This window comes from Alligator sinensis, unplaced genomic scaffold (assembly GCF_000455745.1).
Source record: "Alligator sinensis unplaced genomic scaffold, ASM45574v1 scaffold312_1, whole genome shotgun sequence".
In the NCBI taxonomy this organism is placed as follows: Eukaryota; Metazoa; Chordata; order Crocodylia; family Alligatoridae; genus Alligator; species Alligator sinensis.
Genome location: NW_005842029.1, coordinates 1525762 through 1543290, shown reverse-complemented (window position 1 = coordinate 1543290; position 17529 = coordinate 1525762). Strand labels below are relative to the sequence as shown.

At 42.7% G+C, this 17529-nt stretch overlaps 1 protein-coding gene across 3 annotated transcripts in view; it reads right to left on the bottom strand.

The window, feature by feature from the left end:
* The window catches only part of ARHGAP6 (Rho GTPase activating protein 6), a 575699-nt gene that overhangs the window by 287439 nt on the left and 270731 nt on the right, over nt 1-17529 (bottom strand). Inside the window, exon 1 of one of the 3 annotated variants that reach the window (XM_025202545.1) lies at nt 17473-17523. The exons of the other annotated variants lie outside the window; for them this stretch is intronic. Within the exon in view, the coding sequence (XP_025058330.1) occupies nt 17473-17517 (45 nt within the window). The 5' untranslated portion in view covers nt 17518-17523. Of the gene's footprint in view, nt 1-17472; nt 17524-17529 lie in introns of those variants that run through there. 3 annotated transcript variants of the gene reach the window in all.

Below are 17529 nucleotides of genomic sequence, written 5' to 3'. Positions count from 1 at the left end.
CTCCATGTGCATTACCTTGCACTTATCAACATTCAAGTTCATATATCATTTTTGCCCACTCATTTAGCTTGGTGAGATCTTTCGTCTTTCCTCCCCAGCAGCTTGCTATTTCACTGCCCAGAATAATTCAGTGTCATCTGAAAACTTGGTGATTTCATTATACAGCCCCATTTCCAGATCATTAACAAATGTGTTCAACAAAACCGGGCCCAGCACAGATCCTGGAAGTACCCCACTTTTGACCTCCCTCGATCCTGAATAGTTACCATTAGTCCTACCCTTGGCTTCCTATCTTTTAACCAGGTCTCAGTCCACAAAAGACCCTTCTCTCCAACCCTATGGAAACAGAGTTTGTTTGTTTTTTAAGTCTTTGGTGAGGGACCTTGTGGAATGCTTTTTTGAAAGTTCAGCTACATTGTATCAACTGGATCCCTCTTGTCCACTGCTGGCTAACACCCTCCATAAACCCCAGCGGACTGGTGAGGCAGAATTTCCCTCTACAAAAACCATGTTGACTCTTCCCCAGTAAATCTTATTTGTATATGTGACTGCTGATTTTATTCTTTAGAGTCTACCAATTTGCCAGGGATGGAAATGAGATTTACTGGTCTGTAGTTTCCAGGATCACCTCTGGAACCCTTTTTGAAGACAGGCATCCTGCCAGTCCTCTCGCACAGAGGCTGTTTGTAATGATAGGTTATACACTATTGCCAGTAATTCTGCAACTTTACCTCTGAGGTCCTGCAGAACTCTCAGGTGACTGCCATCTGGTCCTGGTGACTTATTAGCATTCAGCTTATCAGTTTGTTCTAAAACTTCCTCTTTTGTAACTTCAATGTGGTCCAACTATTCAAACCCATCTAATAGAAAGGATTTATCTGGCAAGGGAATTTCCCCAGTGTTATATGCAGTAAACACTGATGAAAGAAATTCCTTTAGCTTCTCTGCTATGGCCTTATCATCCCTGAGTACATCTTTTACACCTTGGTTATCTAATGAAGCCACCAATTCGCTAGCTGGTTATTATAATGCTTTTAGTATTACATTTAGCTGCTTCTGCTATGTGCTCCTCGAATTCTTTTTTGGTCTGCCTTATTTCACTTTTACATGCAACTGGCCAATCTGTTTTGCTAATTTGGGAATGCCGCCTTCCATTTTTTGAAGGATACCTTTTTCCCTTAAATGCCTTAACTTTGCTATTAAACCATACATGGGGTTTTATTGATCAACTTGGCACCCTTTTTGATTTGTTATATACATTTTTCCTGAGCTTTTACTATGGTATTTTTAAACAGCTTCTGACCTGCCTGCAGATTTCTTACATTTTTGACTGCTCCTTTAAACTTCTCATTCTAACTTTCTCATTTTTATGCAATTTCCCATCCTTAAGCTGTATGTTAGCATGATGGATGTTTTTGGTTTACTCCCTTCCATTCAAATGCTGAATGTCATTATGCTATGGTCACGATTAGAGTGGCAGATACCTCTTACAACACGTCTTGTGTGTTATCCAGGATTAGGTCTAGAATTGCTTCTCCTCTTGTGCATTCCAGTTGTTCTAAAAAGCCAGTTGATCAGATCCAGAAATTTTATTTCCACACCCTGGCCTGAATAGGACTGCATCCACGAGTATGGATGTATATTTCCCCAGGGACAAGAAGTAGTGGCACATTTTGCACCACTACTACTTGTTCCTGGGGAACGCTTGTGCCATGCGCCCTCTTGGCAAATGACAGGTTACCCTGGGTTGGGTAGTGGAAGCTGGGACTAGCACAGTGTTGGCCCAGAAGCCTTACCTGGAGTCCTGGGGCCTCCCAGTGCTGCAGAAGCGGTAATCCTGACACTCAGAGCCCGGCCAGCAGCCAGAACATGGCTCTAGCCAGCAGCCAGAACATGGCTCTAGCCAGCCAGACTCTGGTTTTGGGCAGCACGTGCTGTCCATGCTTGTTCTGCCCCACCTGTTTGTTTTTTTTGTGCACTTTTTTTAACCCCAGGATCTCCCAGGGTCAACCCCCCTCTCCCCGCTACCTTGCAGTGTGGAAAACACCAAAATGTGTGCTATGTGGCACTGCAGACATCTCTTCAGCGCCACATACCACACAGCTGAGCTGGTCTGGATGCGGCCAAGGTGTTTACCCAGTCTATGTGAAGATAGGTAAAGTCTCTCATTATTATTGCTTGCCCTGTTTCAGCACCTTCCCTAACCTCCCTGAGCAAATGCTAAAGACGCATAATCATCTTCACCTTCCTGATCATGAGGTCAGTAATAAAGTTCTAATACTATATGCTTTTTATTCAAGTACAGACTTTCTGCCCACAGAGATTCTATGGTAGTTTTCCTTTCAGGTAAGATTTTATGCTGTTACCACTTATACTATCTTTAACATACAGTCACACTCCTCCATTGCCTTTAGTATTAGCCAAGGTACATCAAGAGTGAACACTTCTGAAAAACTTTTGAAAATCACCTGTAATGTTCTACTCCAAAAACACATTAATCACTATGAAATAAAAGCTCTATATGGGACTGGTCTAATGTTGTACAGAGAAGAACAGTGTCATTCAAGAAATCTACTTTAGAGGCCCAAACACACAAAGCCAAGTGCTGGAAGTAATCTGTAGATATCTCACCATCCCCCTGGCAAGAAGGAAGCACTCCATCATTCTATTCTTTAGGTGAAAGGCAAAAAATGTCATTAATATTATTTCTAAAGCTTTATCCAACACTGTGATTACTACTGGGCGCATCTACACACATTTACTGCAGAGGAGACCAATTAACTCTACAGTAAACATCTCACATCTACATGTGTGGCCCTATTAGGCCACAGTAAACTAATAAACACTGCAGCAGGGTAGTACTTATAAATAAAAGTACTATTCTGCTGCAGAATTTTACTCCACAGCAGCACACGTGTAGACACTGACGCAGCTGGCTAGGGCATGAGGGTGCTTCAGGGTGGGGGATGCCTGCCAGCTAGCCCCGCACTGGAGCACCCTCATACCCCAGCCAGCCCCTCTGCACCATGTTGAGCTGGGTCAGAGAAGCCCTGGTCTGGCAGGCTGACCCCCTGGAATCCCCTGCCAATCAGGGCTGTTCCAACTTGGCTCAATGTGCTGCGCTCACTGGCGCACGTTCAAACAGTGCACCCAGTAATAAACTCTGGCAGGATATGCACCAGAATTTATTGCTGTGTGCTGACAGCATGTGTAGACACACCCATTAATAATAATAATTTATAATTTGGTAATCCCCAAATCAGATCCAGATTGGAGAACTAACTTGTTGCTGTAACAGGTTGCCAACAATTGGCCCCTTTGAGCCAGGGATGACCCAGATGCCCCACCAATATGGTAAAGATCAGAAGATTCTGAGGGTGTATAAGTAGAAATCACAAGCATTCACACTGTTTCCCCCAGACCAAAATGGCAGTTTTGGGAGAAAAATATGTCAACTCCAACCATTTAAGAGAATTTCTCCCAAGGGAATGGAAGCTTGTACACTTCCCTACGGATGAACTGCTCCTGGAACCAGGAGTGGAGCCATGGGAAAAAACTCCTGCATGTTAGGGAGACTGGTATCACCCATCTGGAGAAGCCTTGGAGGGCACCTGCTTCCACCCCTCCCATAGACTGGGAAGTGGGGAGAGGCAGCCACCTGCTGCTCCTTGCCAGTCCTCACATACCAGGGTCCCCAGTGTGAGAAGCAGGCAGAAGGTTTGCAGTGCTGTTTAGTTCACTTAGCTCCTTGGGGCTCTGCTGCATGGTTCCCTTGCCTTCCCAGACTGGTCCAGGACACGAGAGAAGCAGCAGATATTTCTCCACACCTCTTCCCAAAACCAAGCAGTCACCAATTTGAGGAAGAAGCAGGAGGGCTTTGCTGGCTCCCTTTGGTTTCCCCTTCACACTCCATTTGTCACCCTCTAGCTGGGCTGTGGCAGTGTGACTGCAAAGACCAAGAACCTGGAATCTGGTTTGGAAAGGTTGCCCCAGAGCTCAGTTCCCCACCCCTGTGCCTTGAATACTATCTCTGCTGCACAGCTGAGTGGCAGAGGCAGGGACTGTGAAGCCCTGGAAGCCAGGAACCAGGGCCAAGAACACTCTTCCCGCCCCAACCCCAGACCTACAGGCTTTACACGGCATTCTCCCTACTCAGCTATTTAGCACAAGGACAATATCAAAGCTGGGAAACAGGGCCAGCAAAGCTCTCCCTGCCCTTGTTCACAACCATTAGGGCTTTAAATGCCACATGTGATGCCCAGCATGGCAAAACATAGCAATTTAAAAGCCAGGAAAACAGGACCTGGGTTCAGAAAGGCTGTGCCCAGCCCCACTTCCCATATTTCTGGCTTTTAATCACCCCATGTGCAGCCTATCTGGGCTGAACACCAGACAATTTAAAACCCAGAGGGGCTGCCTATTGACAGCCTGCCCACTTCCTAGTCAGAGGAGAGGACCAGATGTCATGTAATGCACTCCTTGAACGGAGGGCATGACCCACGGAACAGCCCTCTCATACTCCCTGGATGGAGAGCTCATCTGTATAGCTCTCCAGCCAGCAGGTTGAAACATGTATGCTCCAGCTTCCAAGCTAGTTTTCTACCAGTAAGAATCTGGGAGAAAAACAGCGCAAAATACTGTTAGAATCCCAAACTGTGTCAAAATCCACAGTTACATGGCTGTGTGTGTGCCATTTAGACAAATAAAGCAAAATAGGATTTAGCCTATAGTGTCTCTACCACAGGCAGTTTTTCTTCACAAGCATGTACCAAACTGCTGGGTGGCATGACAGCATTTGACAAAATAATACAGCCTTAGGGAAAAGTGCTGCACTATTCTTTCTTTCTCTTACCTCTTTACTTCTCCTCCAACTGTGCTGATAAGAAATTCTGCTCTATTGCAGCTCTTCCTATGACCATTGATACAAATGTGTGTCACTTGGCATTACTTCATATATACTGTGTAATAAGCCCTTATCAAACATATACACAGACTGAGGTTAGGCTAAGAGTGGAAAATAAAGTTCAATTTTGCCGTAACTGACATTTTTGCATTTAATAAAAAGCAGCTTCCCTGCCGTCACAGTCTCATGATTTATGTCAATTCAATATATTTCAGGGGGAGGGAAAAGAAATTTCCAAAAATTTTTATTTATGAATTATGCTGTTACCTCAACAGTTGTGAAGCCATAAAGGCAGTCACTAAAAAAGACAAGCTAAGCCTTTCAACCTAAAATTTTGGATCTGCCAACCACCTGAAAGAAATATAAGCTATTGCTCAACTGTATATCAGACCAAAGTGTGCCAAAAAGATAATTTTGATGTGTGACACTCACACAGGTTCTTTTATGTGATTTGTCTTTAAGGAGCAGGATGGAGACTGCCTATGGAAAGTGGCATAACATGAGCCACAGAGATTTTCATCTTATACATTGACACACACACCCCAATTACCATGACAGTATATGGACAGAGGACTCAAGGATAGTGGGTTCCAAACTAGGTAGAGCTTTGTACATCCCATTCAGCTTCCTAAATTCAAAATGAAATCACAAGTAACCTTTGCAAAGCACAGGTGTTACATGCCACTAGCACAAGGGTTTTCAACCTTTTAAAATAACTGTACCCCAGTGAATGGACGTGGAACGGGGCCGGGGGGATGGCGCATAGCAAGATGCGGAGCAGCGGCAGCGCAGGGTGGTGGTGGCAGCCACTGCATGTGAGCTTCCCCCCCTACCCCTGCCTCCCCACCCCGCTACATCTGGCCAGCCAGGCGGTGCCTATGCGACCTGCGGAGGGGTGCCACTGCCCTCTCCTCCCCCTCCCCTCCCCCCACCCGGGTCCTGCTCATGGGAGGCGGCAGTGCAAGGTGGTGGATGGTGGCACTCCATCCCCACCCACCCACATGTACCCCCTAGGGCCTCCCCAAGTACCCCTGGGGATACCCATACCCCCGGTTGACAACCCCTGCACTAGCAGAAGCTTCCCAATGTTTTTCATATGGGTATCCCTGGTTGCCTGGCAGATGTTACACTTAAGATGTGATTAACTAGTTAATCATCTCTCCAGTAGTGAGCTATATGTTCAAACAATTAGAGCCATGATATAATAGGGAATAAGCCACAAAATTGTTATACATATTTTGTGTAACTTTGTTGCTAGTTCCCATCACACCTTAAACTGACCATGCGGCCACTCCCAGCCTCAGAACTGCACAGGAGCCTTTCAAGACAATTATCAGTGGTCAACTGACAGCTGGTTAGTTGACTGGTGCCAGCCTCAAGAGCACACAAGAGCCTTGAAAGGCTCCGGTTTACCAGTCACAGTGCAGGAAAGTTTCTAAAGCTCAAAATATATAACCTATAAAAGCAACCACCAAGTGGGTATTTAATTTTGGAAGCAAAATATTAATGGCAACATGAAATCATGTAGGACAGAAGCATTTTTACCTCCAAGAAAACAAAGAAACACATAAGGCCCCCAATATAGATTTAAGATAAATTTCACCCAGAGGGTTACTGGAATGTGAGACATTTTGCCAAGGGAAACAGAGGGAGCTGTGAACATAGTACGATATTCATTTGAAAACCTACAACATGTTAGGTGAGGAATGGACTACACAGACCTGTAGTTTTCTCCCCGCATAACTCTCATGTTTCTCTGTAATTAGGAATATGCATATATAGACTATTTTGGGACCCAGTTCAATCTATTTCCCTGACATACAAGCATATCTCCAAACTCTTAATCAAGTTTAATATCCATGTATCAAGTTTTCGTTTTCATTTTCATTTAACTTGTATTTGATTTATTTAGCCTGCATTTGAATAACAAACTGCTATGCATAAATTTAAGAACAGTAATGGACTGAAAGAAAAAAAAATAGAAGAGCAGTCTGTCCAGGTAAAATTGATGATTTCAGTCACCACTTAATATTACATATTAATACATACCAGAACACACTTGAGCGCTCTTCAAGACACCTGCAAGTTTCAGCAGAAATTAAAAAAGAGAGAAAAATCAAGCTAAAATTACAATAGTTGTGTGCCAGTACTTCAGTACCTAAATCCATATTTAGATTCAGGTGTTCTTGAAGTGACAAACAACGACACCAACAATAACTGAAATCAATAATGAAAACTATCTGTATTGGTAGAAGTTGATAGTATTAGTAGAAATTGATAGTCTAACAAGTCTAACAGATATCATAATCTTCCTTAATCATAAGTAAGGCATCTATTTAGGTATAAGGCTTTAAAAAGGTCAAAATTTAGACACTAAAAAGTTCATTGCCTGAATTCATATTTAGGTACCAACCCAAGCAGTTTGCTTTTTCAATGCTGAAATAAAAAGAGAGAATTATGTTTTCCTTGAGTATTAGACCTAAAACCTGTAAAGTTAATATATTTCAAAACAATAAAACAACATATACAGGAATTTAACAATAAACATTCCATCTTGGTGATGAAATATCAGACAGCATGAATTCCTCGTATCGTTTCTAAGACAAGAATCACACAACTGTTGCAGAAAAACTGGGAAGCACCACTCTATTCCACCTAGCTTAGTTACAATGGGCAATGCTGAAGGCACTGAAAATAGAAGTAACACACACACACACTCATATATAATTTTATATATACATATATATATACACATATACACACATATATATATACGCATATACACACACACACACACACACACACACACACACAATTTTGAGTCAGGATAAGGCCCAGGCTTTTCTTCAAGGGAGTTTTAGGAGTTGATACACCCTTAATACTGGTGAACATGAACCACATGGATGTGTCAGCCAGGGGTTTGCTATGTAAAGGTTTTTAGATTTTTTTTGTAAGGAATACAATACAGACACACCTTCTATACTCCCTAGACAAATGAAGTACTTTCATTTCCATTCTTGTATCCTTAAATAGCATTAGTAAACCATGAAGACCATGAAATCTGAACTCCAAATGTACTTTGCCCAAGCCACTGAAAGTTCAGCTGTGCTACTGCTCGGGAAACAAGTATTCCATTAGAACGGTTATGCAGGAGAAGAGAACTTTATTTTCATGGACTATACTAACCAATAAATGATAGTCCAATATACTTTTAGAAAAGCTGAAAAATAAAAAACAAAGGCACGCAAACAGTGAAGTTTAAGTGTTCAAGAGACAGCTATGCATTTCATACAAAATGGACTTTTTCCTCAAGGGGATTCCAGCAGACCTATTTTGGTTTAGATTTTATATAAATACGTTTTTTCAAGCACTGTGACCAGCAGAAATACATTGTTATGTTTTCAAACATTCCAGTAGGAGCAGCTTTTATAAGCAAATATCTTCCTGCAGCATTCCCAATTCTGGCATTACAGTATCATGCTAGTGCATAAGAATCTAAACATTACATTGACTTGCAAATAACAAGAAATAAAAGTGGAACCGACAAGCTTAACACATCTGTGTCCCTGGTCATCATCTGAAAGTACAGTTCTATTTACCCAGCTGCAAAAACTGCAAAAACAAATGGCTATAACTTGAGTATGGCATCTGCAACCATCACAAATTACTACAACTTTCAGAGCAGGGAAGAAACACAGAAACTTCTGGAATCTGTAGCTAGGATTACTAGGCAGGCCCTGTTGAGCCATAAGCAGACTGTGAGCGCCGTCTTGATGTCCAGAGAAAGAAACTGAAATGCAGAGCACCAGACTCATCAGCTCAGCAAGGCTGGCATGTAACTATTATTTTTAGACATAGCTGCATTATATCACCTTAGCACAGGGCTGTTAAACTCACCCCCAGGCCCAAGGCCAGATGTGGACTGCAGGGGCTCCTCCCAGGCTGGATCCATGAGGCCACCAGAAACTGCAGGGGTCATATTCAGGCAGCAGTGCAGGTGGCAGCACAGACCTCTAACCTAGTGGCAGCACTAAGTCAGGGCTGTGTTGCAGCATAAAACCAGATTTAGATGGAGAAGCAGGCCTTGGAGCACACAGCTGTGCAGAGCAAAGGGGCAGCTGCTGATGAACATGTCCACTAGGGTCCAGGAACCCCAAATTCTGCAGCAGGCTATGCCCCCCTGCCCCCACCTTCCAGTAGCCCGCAAGACTACCAGTGGACCAGAGGGAATAGTTCCACACGCTGTATGTTTCATGCCTGTGACCTGGTATATGGACCTCTCCCAAGCATTAATAAATGAATCTGTACAACTACTGAGGCACAGAAAAGCGAAGCATTACATTCAATGGGGAATACATAGCACAGTCTTGAACAGAAGCCAGACATCCCAGTTCCCGGTCCCAGGCTTTATCTACCAAAATGCCAACCTTCCTCCAAGAGCTGTGCATGCTATTAACTGTGCAAGACCTGCAGGTTGCACAGACAAGACATTACAGACATTCAAAAAATGCAAGGCAGAATCAATCTAAGTTATGTTGTTTTCTGTAAGCAGCATAGTTTAGATCGGTAGCAAACACAACAAGCATTCACCCTTGTGGTGGCAGGAGGAATCTTAGGCCAAGTTCTGCCATTTTAAAACTAATCTACGTGTACTGAATGTCTGTTCTGCTATGGCCATAGACCAGTTTCCAATCACTAATACCAGTAAAAGAGTAATGTCTGTACCTTGCCCTATAGAGCTGTGTGCTGTAAAGCTTGTTCATATAGCAACTACAAGAGGTGCTAACGTGAGCTGGTTAAATCTCCTATTATTGTAGTGTAATGACCAGAGACTTGTATAGTAACATCAAAGTTAAATGCGCCTATGCCTATTTCATTTGCATATCCTCAAGATTAGGTATAAGAAGTTTTATTAAGCAGCACCCAAGTAGTTTACACTACTCCTTGATGACAAGAATTATAAATCCTACCACAGCAATTAATTACCCAATATAATCGCAGGAGAAAGAAACCAAAGATTTAAAACATGCTAATGTACATGTGCGCTTTAATGTGTAGTAGATGCTCCTGTAGGTAGACCTTATTAAAACTGTCAAAAAGATCACAGGACAAATACAAAGAATTACACAGAGTAAATTGACACAGGGTCTGTAACATACATATTCCCAGACCCATGAAAAGCCCTAGGTCCTGTATGATACATCAGATGCCTGATCCCAGCAGGCATGGCAAGGGTGGTATCAGGCTTCAGGGCCCAATTCCAGTGCTTGGGAGGTGGGAGTGGGGAATGCCAGATGCCCAGGACCCAATCTGGCCCACAGACCAGCTCTGTGCAACTCATCTGGCATGCATGGCCAAAAGGCCGAGCACCACAGCTATATACCATTACTGAGAAATACAGCATATGTGCATATGAAGTACTGTACTGAACTGAATAGCACTTTCATTATCAAAAACTGTCTAAAAGAGATTTCAACACAAACATTTTCTTCTGCTTTTCAGTAACAGAAAAGATTCCATCTCCTTTCCCTCTGGCTCCTCAGTTAGTCAATGCAACTTTCCATGTTTGATGAAAGCAGTTAAGACTCTTCAAGAGTCCATCCCTTTCTTACTTGGCCCTAGTGTTCACTATTGAGTGACATAGAGGGCTAATTTCCTCAACGTGTGTGTGTTCTTTAAAGCTTAACAATAAAACTACTTCCCAAATGCTTACAATTTTGTAATATGAATCACTGCTGTCATTGGAAATGTTGTTCAAGTGAAGAATGAAGGACAAGGCTTAATAATTACTTTTCATAATTTATTATTCATTTTTTGAGAAGAAATACCACCACTAAAAACCACACACTTGAACTCACTGAAGCCCACTGAATAAAGTCTAAAAAAGTCAGGCCCGGAAACGCAAATATTATTAATCCACTTCACTACTGCCAGTTGTGTCAGTTAATTTGCTTGTCCACTGGAGCTGGAAATATTTCTCATGCTCCTTTCGTGAGGATGCTGTGAATGTGAAAACAGCTGTTTTTTTGTGGGGGTTTTTTTTTTACTTTCAAACAATTGGAAAGGAAAAAAAAAACCCAAATCTTTCTAAAAAAAGTGGAAAGAAAAGTTCAAAATGATCATTCTATTAAAATAAATTTCTCTTTGGATTTACGATAATTATTGAAATGATAGTCTTATAGGTTACCAATGTCTCCCAATTATTGCAATCTGCAAGTGGCTGCAGCCTCGAAGATGTCAGATAGTGCACTTCCAAACCAGAGGGGCAAGCATTACTTTTTCAAAGTCAGTTTAAGGGCCTTGTCATACCTTACACTGTAAGCCGAACAAATGTTAATCAGCTTATTGTTGTTTGGTTTAGTGGAGCTGTCTCATGTAAGACTAAAAAAAACCCTTCTGATTCTCCCTGACCTGCACAGCTGTGACTTGCCACTAGAGGCTTTGTGAGCAGGGGTAGAACTAGAAGCTAGAGAAGACACAGGCTTACTGTTTCTGTGGGGAGCCAAGTTGGGAAGCTTTTGGGACTGGGGGCTTGTCTATATTAGAAGCGCACTGCTGAAAGCAGTTCTGCTAGCAGAGACCCACAGAGCACATCCCCTAGCAGTGTGACTTCTGGCAGCCCCACTACAGCATTTGTGCAGGCAAAGTGCACAGTGCGCCCTGAGAGGTTGTGGCAAAAAGTGTTGGCACATCTATATGGTCTTTCTGGTGGCTTCCTTCTGGCAGCATGGCAGTCACCTTGCTTCTTGAGGGAGTAGAGTGAGTTTGTGAAAGGGGCGGCTGGGAGGAGCACAGCCAGTCTGAGTGGCAGCGGGAGGCCACTCAGCTTAGAGGACTTCCACTTGGGTGGAAAAGCTGTGGAGAGTGGCCACAAGGTAATCAAACAGAAGAAAAATTAGGTGAATTAGAGATAATCCTACCCTGGAGTGGCATAATGTTAAACCAAATAACAAGTGCTTTAAGCCAATTAAAAGGTTAACGTGCAGCCATTCCAGGGGTTAAAAGCTCCAGAAGCCACCTAAAGTTACCATGTAGCAAGGCCCTAAGAATTACATTCACACAAAGAATTTAAGTGCTTGGTATCCCTTACCCACAGGTATCTGCTATCATAGTGTGAATTAGCTTCTTTTTATTTCTAATCTCACAGTTACGTTAATTGCTACTTGAAAAAATATCAGACTAAAAAACTATCTTCTAGGATGCATTTTCTCTGTGTTTTGGAAAGTATTGTCACTTTCAGTTTCCTCCATATACTACTTCCTCAGTTTCCCTGGATCCTTCCATACAGTGACAAAGACAAAACAATTAAACCAATAAATAAATAAATAACAGAAAGACTGTAAGAGTTTCACATTCAGCAAGGAACCACAGATGGGCAGAAACAAAAGGTCAGTGTCTCTGACCACTGTTAAAAGGAAAAACTCTTTTCTCAAAAATTCAGTGAAGTCGTATTGCCTGAATTAGGGGTGATGCAGGATAAATACCAGGGATGGTAGGTGGAACAGATCTATATCCAGGCTAGAGATGCGAAAAGTTAAACAGTAAGTATATTTCTACTGTTAATGCATTACAGTTAATGTTTAGCACCAGACAGTCTTGTGGGGAAGAGAAGTGCCAGGTGCCCCAGGAAGGCTAGTCATAGTGTGCATCTCTGCCTCCCTCTTCCTGCAGTGCACCACCGACTTGGGAGGGAGGGAGGCAGTAAGGAGGAGGGGAGGGAGGACTAGTGGTAACATGGGGCTCTGCCTCCACCTCCCTCTCCCTGCACCACATGGGTGACTTAGGGGCAGGGACACAGTGGACCTCCCCACATGCACACAGGACAGCTCGGAGAGCACACATGCACACACACATATAAGTGCTAGGTATGTGTCGTTGGTTAACCATTGAACAGATATCATTAGTGAAGTTTAAACATGTAATTATTTAAATGATACTTACATCCCTGATCCAGGCCTTCTTCCCCCCCCTCCCCCCCTCAAGAAAACCAGAATGGCTTCTCTCACTCAGTAAATGGCCAGAGACCCTAAGAGAGCCAAAAAGCTCCTTGTTTCTGTGGCTTCTGTGGTTCACACACCTTTGAACCTCAAATCTGCAGGGACGTGTATGCTTTGTTGCTTAAGACAGCTACCATGAAAGCTTGCCATTTTTTGTTTTATCCTCTTTTCCCTTTTGGTTGTTAAAGAAGAGGAATTTTCTGGTGAAGTCAGCTCCTCTCTCCACATTCTACACTTCTGGCAGATGTTTCAGGTCAAGGCTGACTTCAAAAACTCTCTCAGCCAATCTATTAACCACTTCCTGCCCTGGCGCACTAAAAAGTACAGCTATGACACCATAACAGAAACTTAAAAAAAGAAAAGAAAAAGGGGGTGGGGGAGGGGGTGGAAGGGAAGGCGTGCCTAACACTATTTTTATCTTGTTTCTTAATTGATTAGATTGTAAATTGATAATGGCCCTTTCAAAATACAAAGGTAAAATATTATAAAACTACTGAGCATTTAAACTAAAAATATGAAGCTGCGGAATTTGTAAAAAGCTACCATCAAGATTTAAAAAGTACACATAAATTCAGGAATGAAGAAGATCTCTCATATCACAGACCCCCTCTTTCTTTTAACATAGTAAAACCACCCTCAGACACCACAATACCAGAAAGATGCTAATGAATTAGAAGGAATTCAGCACATCTCAAGGGACATTTAATAGGGTACAGAGAGTGATTTAGGCAGAAAGGAATTATAGTGTACTGCTTGGCTAGGTGACAGGCTGTTGGGATGATACATGATAATGGTGTACAAGTATTCACATTATTACAAAGACACTACAAAGGGAGGAAAGAGGTTATTTGGGATGGTTCAAATGACAAAACTAGGGAGAATATCAGGAAAAACTTAAACAAGAAGAGTTAGAGTGTCAGAAGAAATCTCCATTTTGATAAGAAATTCTCAATATTTTTAATTAGCTATGTTTAGAATCAGTTTCAAAACTGGAAGACATTCCAACTGGTTGATAGGAATAAACTGTTAGCTTCTTGAAATGATTTTAGTGACTCTATCACTTAATTCAAAGTGGGGCTGTGAATGAAACATTTGGCAGTCCCACTTTCAATGAAGTCAATGGCAAAATGCACACTGACTTCGATGGGTGCCACTGATGGCCCAGTCATCTCAGAAGGTAGCCCAGCTTGTCTTCCAAAGTTAGTTTCAGGGAAACAGTCACTAAACCTCATTCTTTATGGATACTAGCAATTATGCTATGTTTCAAAATTTGCCATAAACACTTAAATAAAAGTAATATTCCATATGCTAGTTCATTCCTTCCCACCACCCCTGCCCCAAAGGATCAGGTAATTCACCAGCCCTAATCAAAACCCCAAATAACATTGTTTACTTACTCTAATAATCTATTACTTGTGGTTGAAAATTGTAACAACATTTTTGTTACACAGACATCACAATCATCAAAAAAACATATTTTAATTAAAGTCACATAATTATTGAAAACTATAAATATTAATAAATAAGTTGCTTTCAAGTAATAAGTCACATTCAAGGCTTAGGCTCCAATCCACCAAAATATATGCTTTAACTTAAGCACACACTTGAACTTTAAGCCAGTGAGTAGTCTATTTCAAAGGAAATGATCACAGACTCAGAGTGATACGTACACACTTTGTTGCCTCAGGACCTAAATCTTGCATTGACTAGTATTTCTTATTTATATTGATAATGCAGTTCAATTACATTTTAGGGCGTTTAAACTAGAAGCATTGCAAGGGTTTTGTTAACGCTCATCTAATATGCAAAGAAGCAAGTTCCAAGATCAGCCAAAACTGTAGAACTGAACTTTGTATTGAGAGAATTAACTTGAATTTGATATATTATCTGTTCCTGGCTGTACGCACAAAGGTGAACTGGTAGTCAGTTAAGAGAAACAATAATGTGGTTGAAGCTGGTAGTTTGATGGTACACTAAATGTAGATCATAAATTAATCATAAATCACAGGAAGTGATAAAAGTTTACAGAGCAAGTGTGACAACTTTTATGAGTCTATCATATGCCCAAATTCCAGTGGAGCAATTGCCCTACTAAAAGAACAGCCTCCTATTCATTCACTCACAGTCGCAAACAATGCAGTGAATTTATTACCACTACCACTAGGCACATATACTATAAAGGGCTGGCTGCTTCTACATGCATATTTTAGATAATCAATCCCAGCCTTTTAAGTCTTCTTTATTACAGTAGCCAAGTGTACTGAGTAACATCTATGGTTGAGTGGGTATGAAAAGATTTTCAACACCTCAACCAGAGTATAAAAGGATGAAACAGCAGAAAGTTGCAAAAACTCAAGACTTTAAAATGTGATGTTTCTGGGAAGTACAGCAAAGAAATAATAGTATGACAAGTGCTTAAATAAAGTGGAGGAAGAACACTGACACTTCAAGGTAGTGCCACAATGCACCTTGTGACCAAACACCAGACTGAAAGATAAAAATAAACATCCTTTGTAGTCCTTGCAATTGAATTCCAGCACTGGTATATACTGTAGGTTTAATTCTGATCCATCATAACCATGCAATTTTATTAGTTTCAGTAGAACTTTTCCTGATTTAACATCAGCATACATGAGACACATCAAGCCTACTGGGTTTTTAATCATTCTAACATCATATGGCTTTGGGAGAGGAGAGGGTTACTTTTTCTTTTGCCCAAGACACAGACAAAATGCTCCTAATAAGGCTAGTAAAAAGGAAGTGGTTTCTCAGCAGCTGAGTTCTTGTGATCTAAATAATACAATGTGGTGTTATCGCATAAAATGCCTAGGAAGCTGCAAAGAAATCAGTTATTGAAAACATCTCCAGCACTAGTGATTCTGCTTGTTGTCCATTCAACCTGTTGAGGAATCTCTCTTCAATTTATTGGGCAATCTTCCTCTCTCTCATCCTCATCCCCATCCCTTCTTTAAATGTATTTTTATGCAAGGACATCCGTGTTATAGGCATTGCCTTACAAAAAGAAGTTAACCTGTTAAAGTTTGTGCACCCTGTAATGCACCTAAATTTATGCCACAGAAAGCAGTCAGCTTTCTTAAGCTAAAATTTAATCTTCAAATCTTTAATCTTTAAATTCCCTTTTATTCATTTCAAGAATCAACCCACACTACTCCTTCCCCCAAGGAAAAGAATTTGCCACCTATCATGCAGCCTACTGCCCAAAGAAAATATCTCCAGCACTCTAGTCTAGGCAGTTGTTTATATGGCCCCTAGCATCATGGTTTCTAGTAAGGTGCAGTTCTCAGAACCAAATCCTGATGTGATGTTTTCTGCTGGTTTCCTTTCTAGAAACAAGGATCTCTTCAGGGCCTCTTTTTAGCAGACCAACCATGTAGCCTGGAGGCTTGGGGTTTGGATGCCCCCAAGTTTTGCTTGCCCTCAGCTTTGCTAGAGGTAACGTTGGCAACAGCTCTAAGCTCTGCCTTTCCCTGTGCTTTATTCTTGTCAGGAAACACAAGCGCTGACAAACTCCAGTCCTATCATATATAGGCTTGGTTGGGGGATGCGGAACGGGGATGGGACTAGACAGAGATGAAGCCTAGGGGGATACCAGGAGATCCTGGCCCCAGACTGCTACCAAATGGACCCTTTTCTTTTGTAGCCCATTCCCTTGACAAGGAATTGAAGCCTTCCCAGCCAAGTGATCTTCATTCTTCCCCCCTCAGTGATTCGTGGACCCTGAGCCTCTTTCTGCGCTTCCAGCCTGCTGGGCCAAGGGGTCGGAGTGGGATGAAGGTGGAAGAGGGGCTGCAGCCAGCTTGCTGGGATGTTCAAGACTTGCCCTGCTCCTTGCCTCCCCATCCCAACCTACCACTGAACCTGGGCCCTGCACTGCCCTACCTGGGGGAGCATCCTGCCTGCACAGACACACATGCACAAATGCACAAGGACACACACACACACATGCAAACATACAGGGACCCAGTGACACACACACACAGGGACAGACACACATACACAAACACACAGGGACACAGTGACACACACAGGGACACACACACGCACAAATATACAGGGACACAGTGACACACATGCATACACAAACACACAGGGACACAGTGACACACACACATGCACAAATATACAGGGACACAGTGACACACAAGGGGACACACAGGGGCACAGCGACACACACAAGGGCACACATGCATGCACAAATATACAGGGTCACAGTGACACACACGCATACACAAACACACAGGGACACAGAGACCCAAACACACAGACACCCTCACAGGGACACACACACACGCAGATGCAGAGGCACACACAGAGAAGGGTACACAGATACACACACACACACACACACACATAGACGCACAGAGGAACACACACACACACACACACACACAAGGACACACGCACAACTACACAGGGAAACACAGAAACAGGCAGATGCACACGCGGGGACACAGATACACAAGCACACAGAGGCAGACACGCGCGCGCACACTCAGAGGGACACACACAGGCGCGCAGCCCCCGCGGGGCACCCCCCGCCCGGGCACTCACCGCGTAGCCCAGCGCCGGCTTGTGGCGCAGCCCCGGGTCGCCCATGGCCGGGCCGCG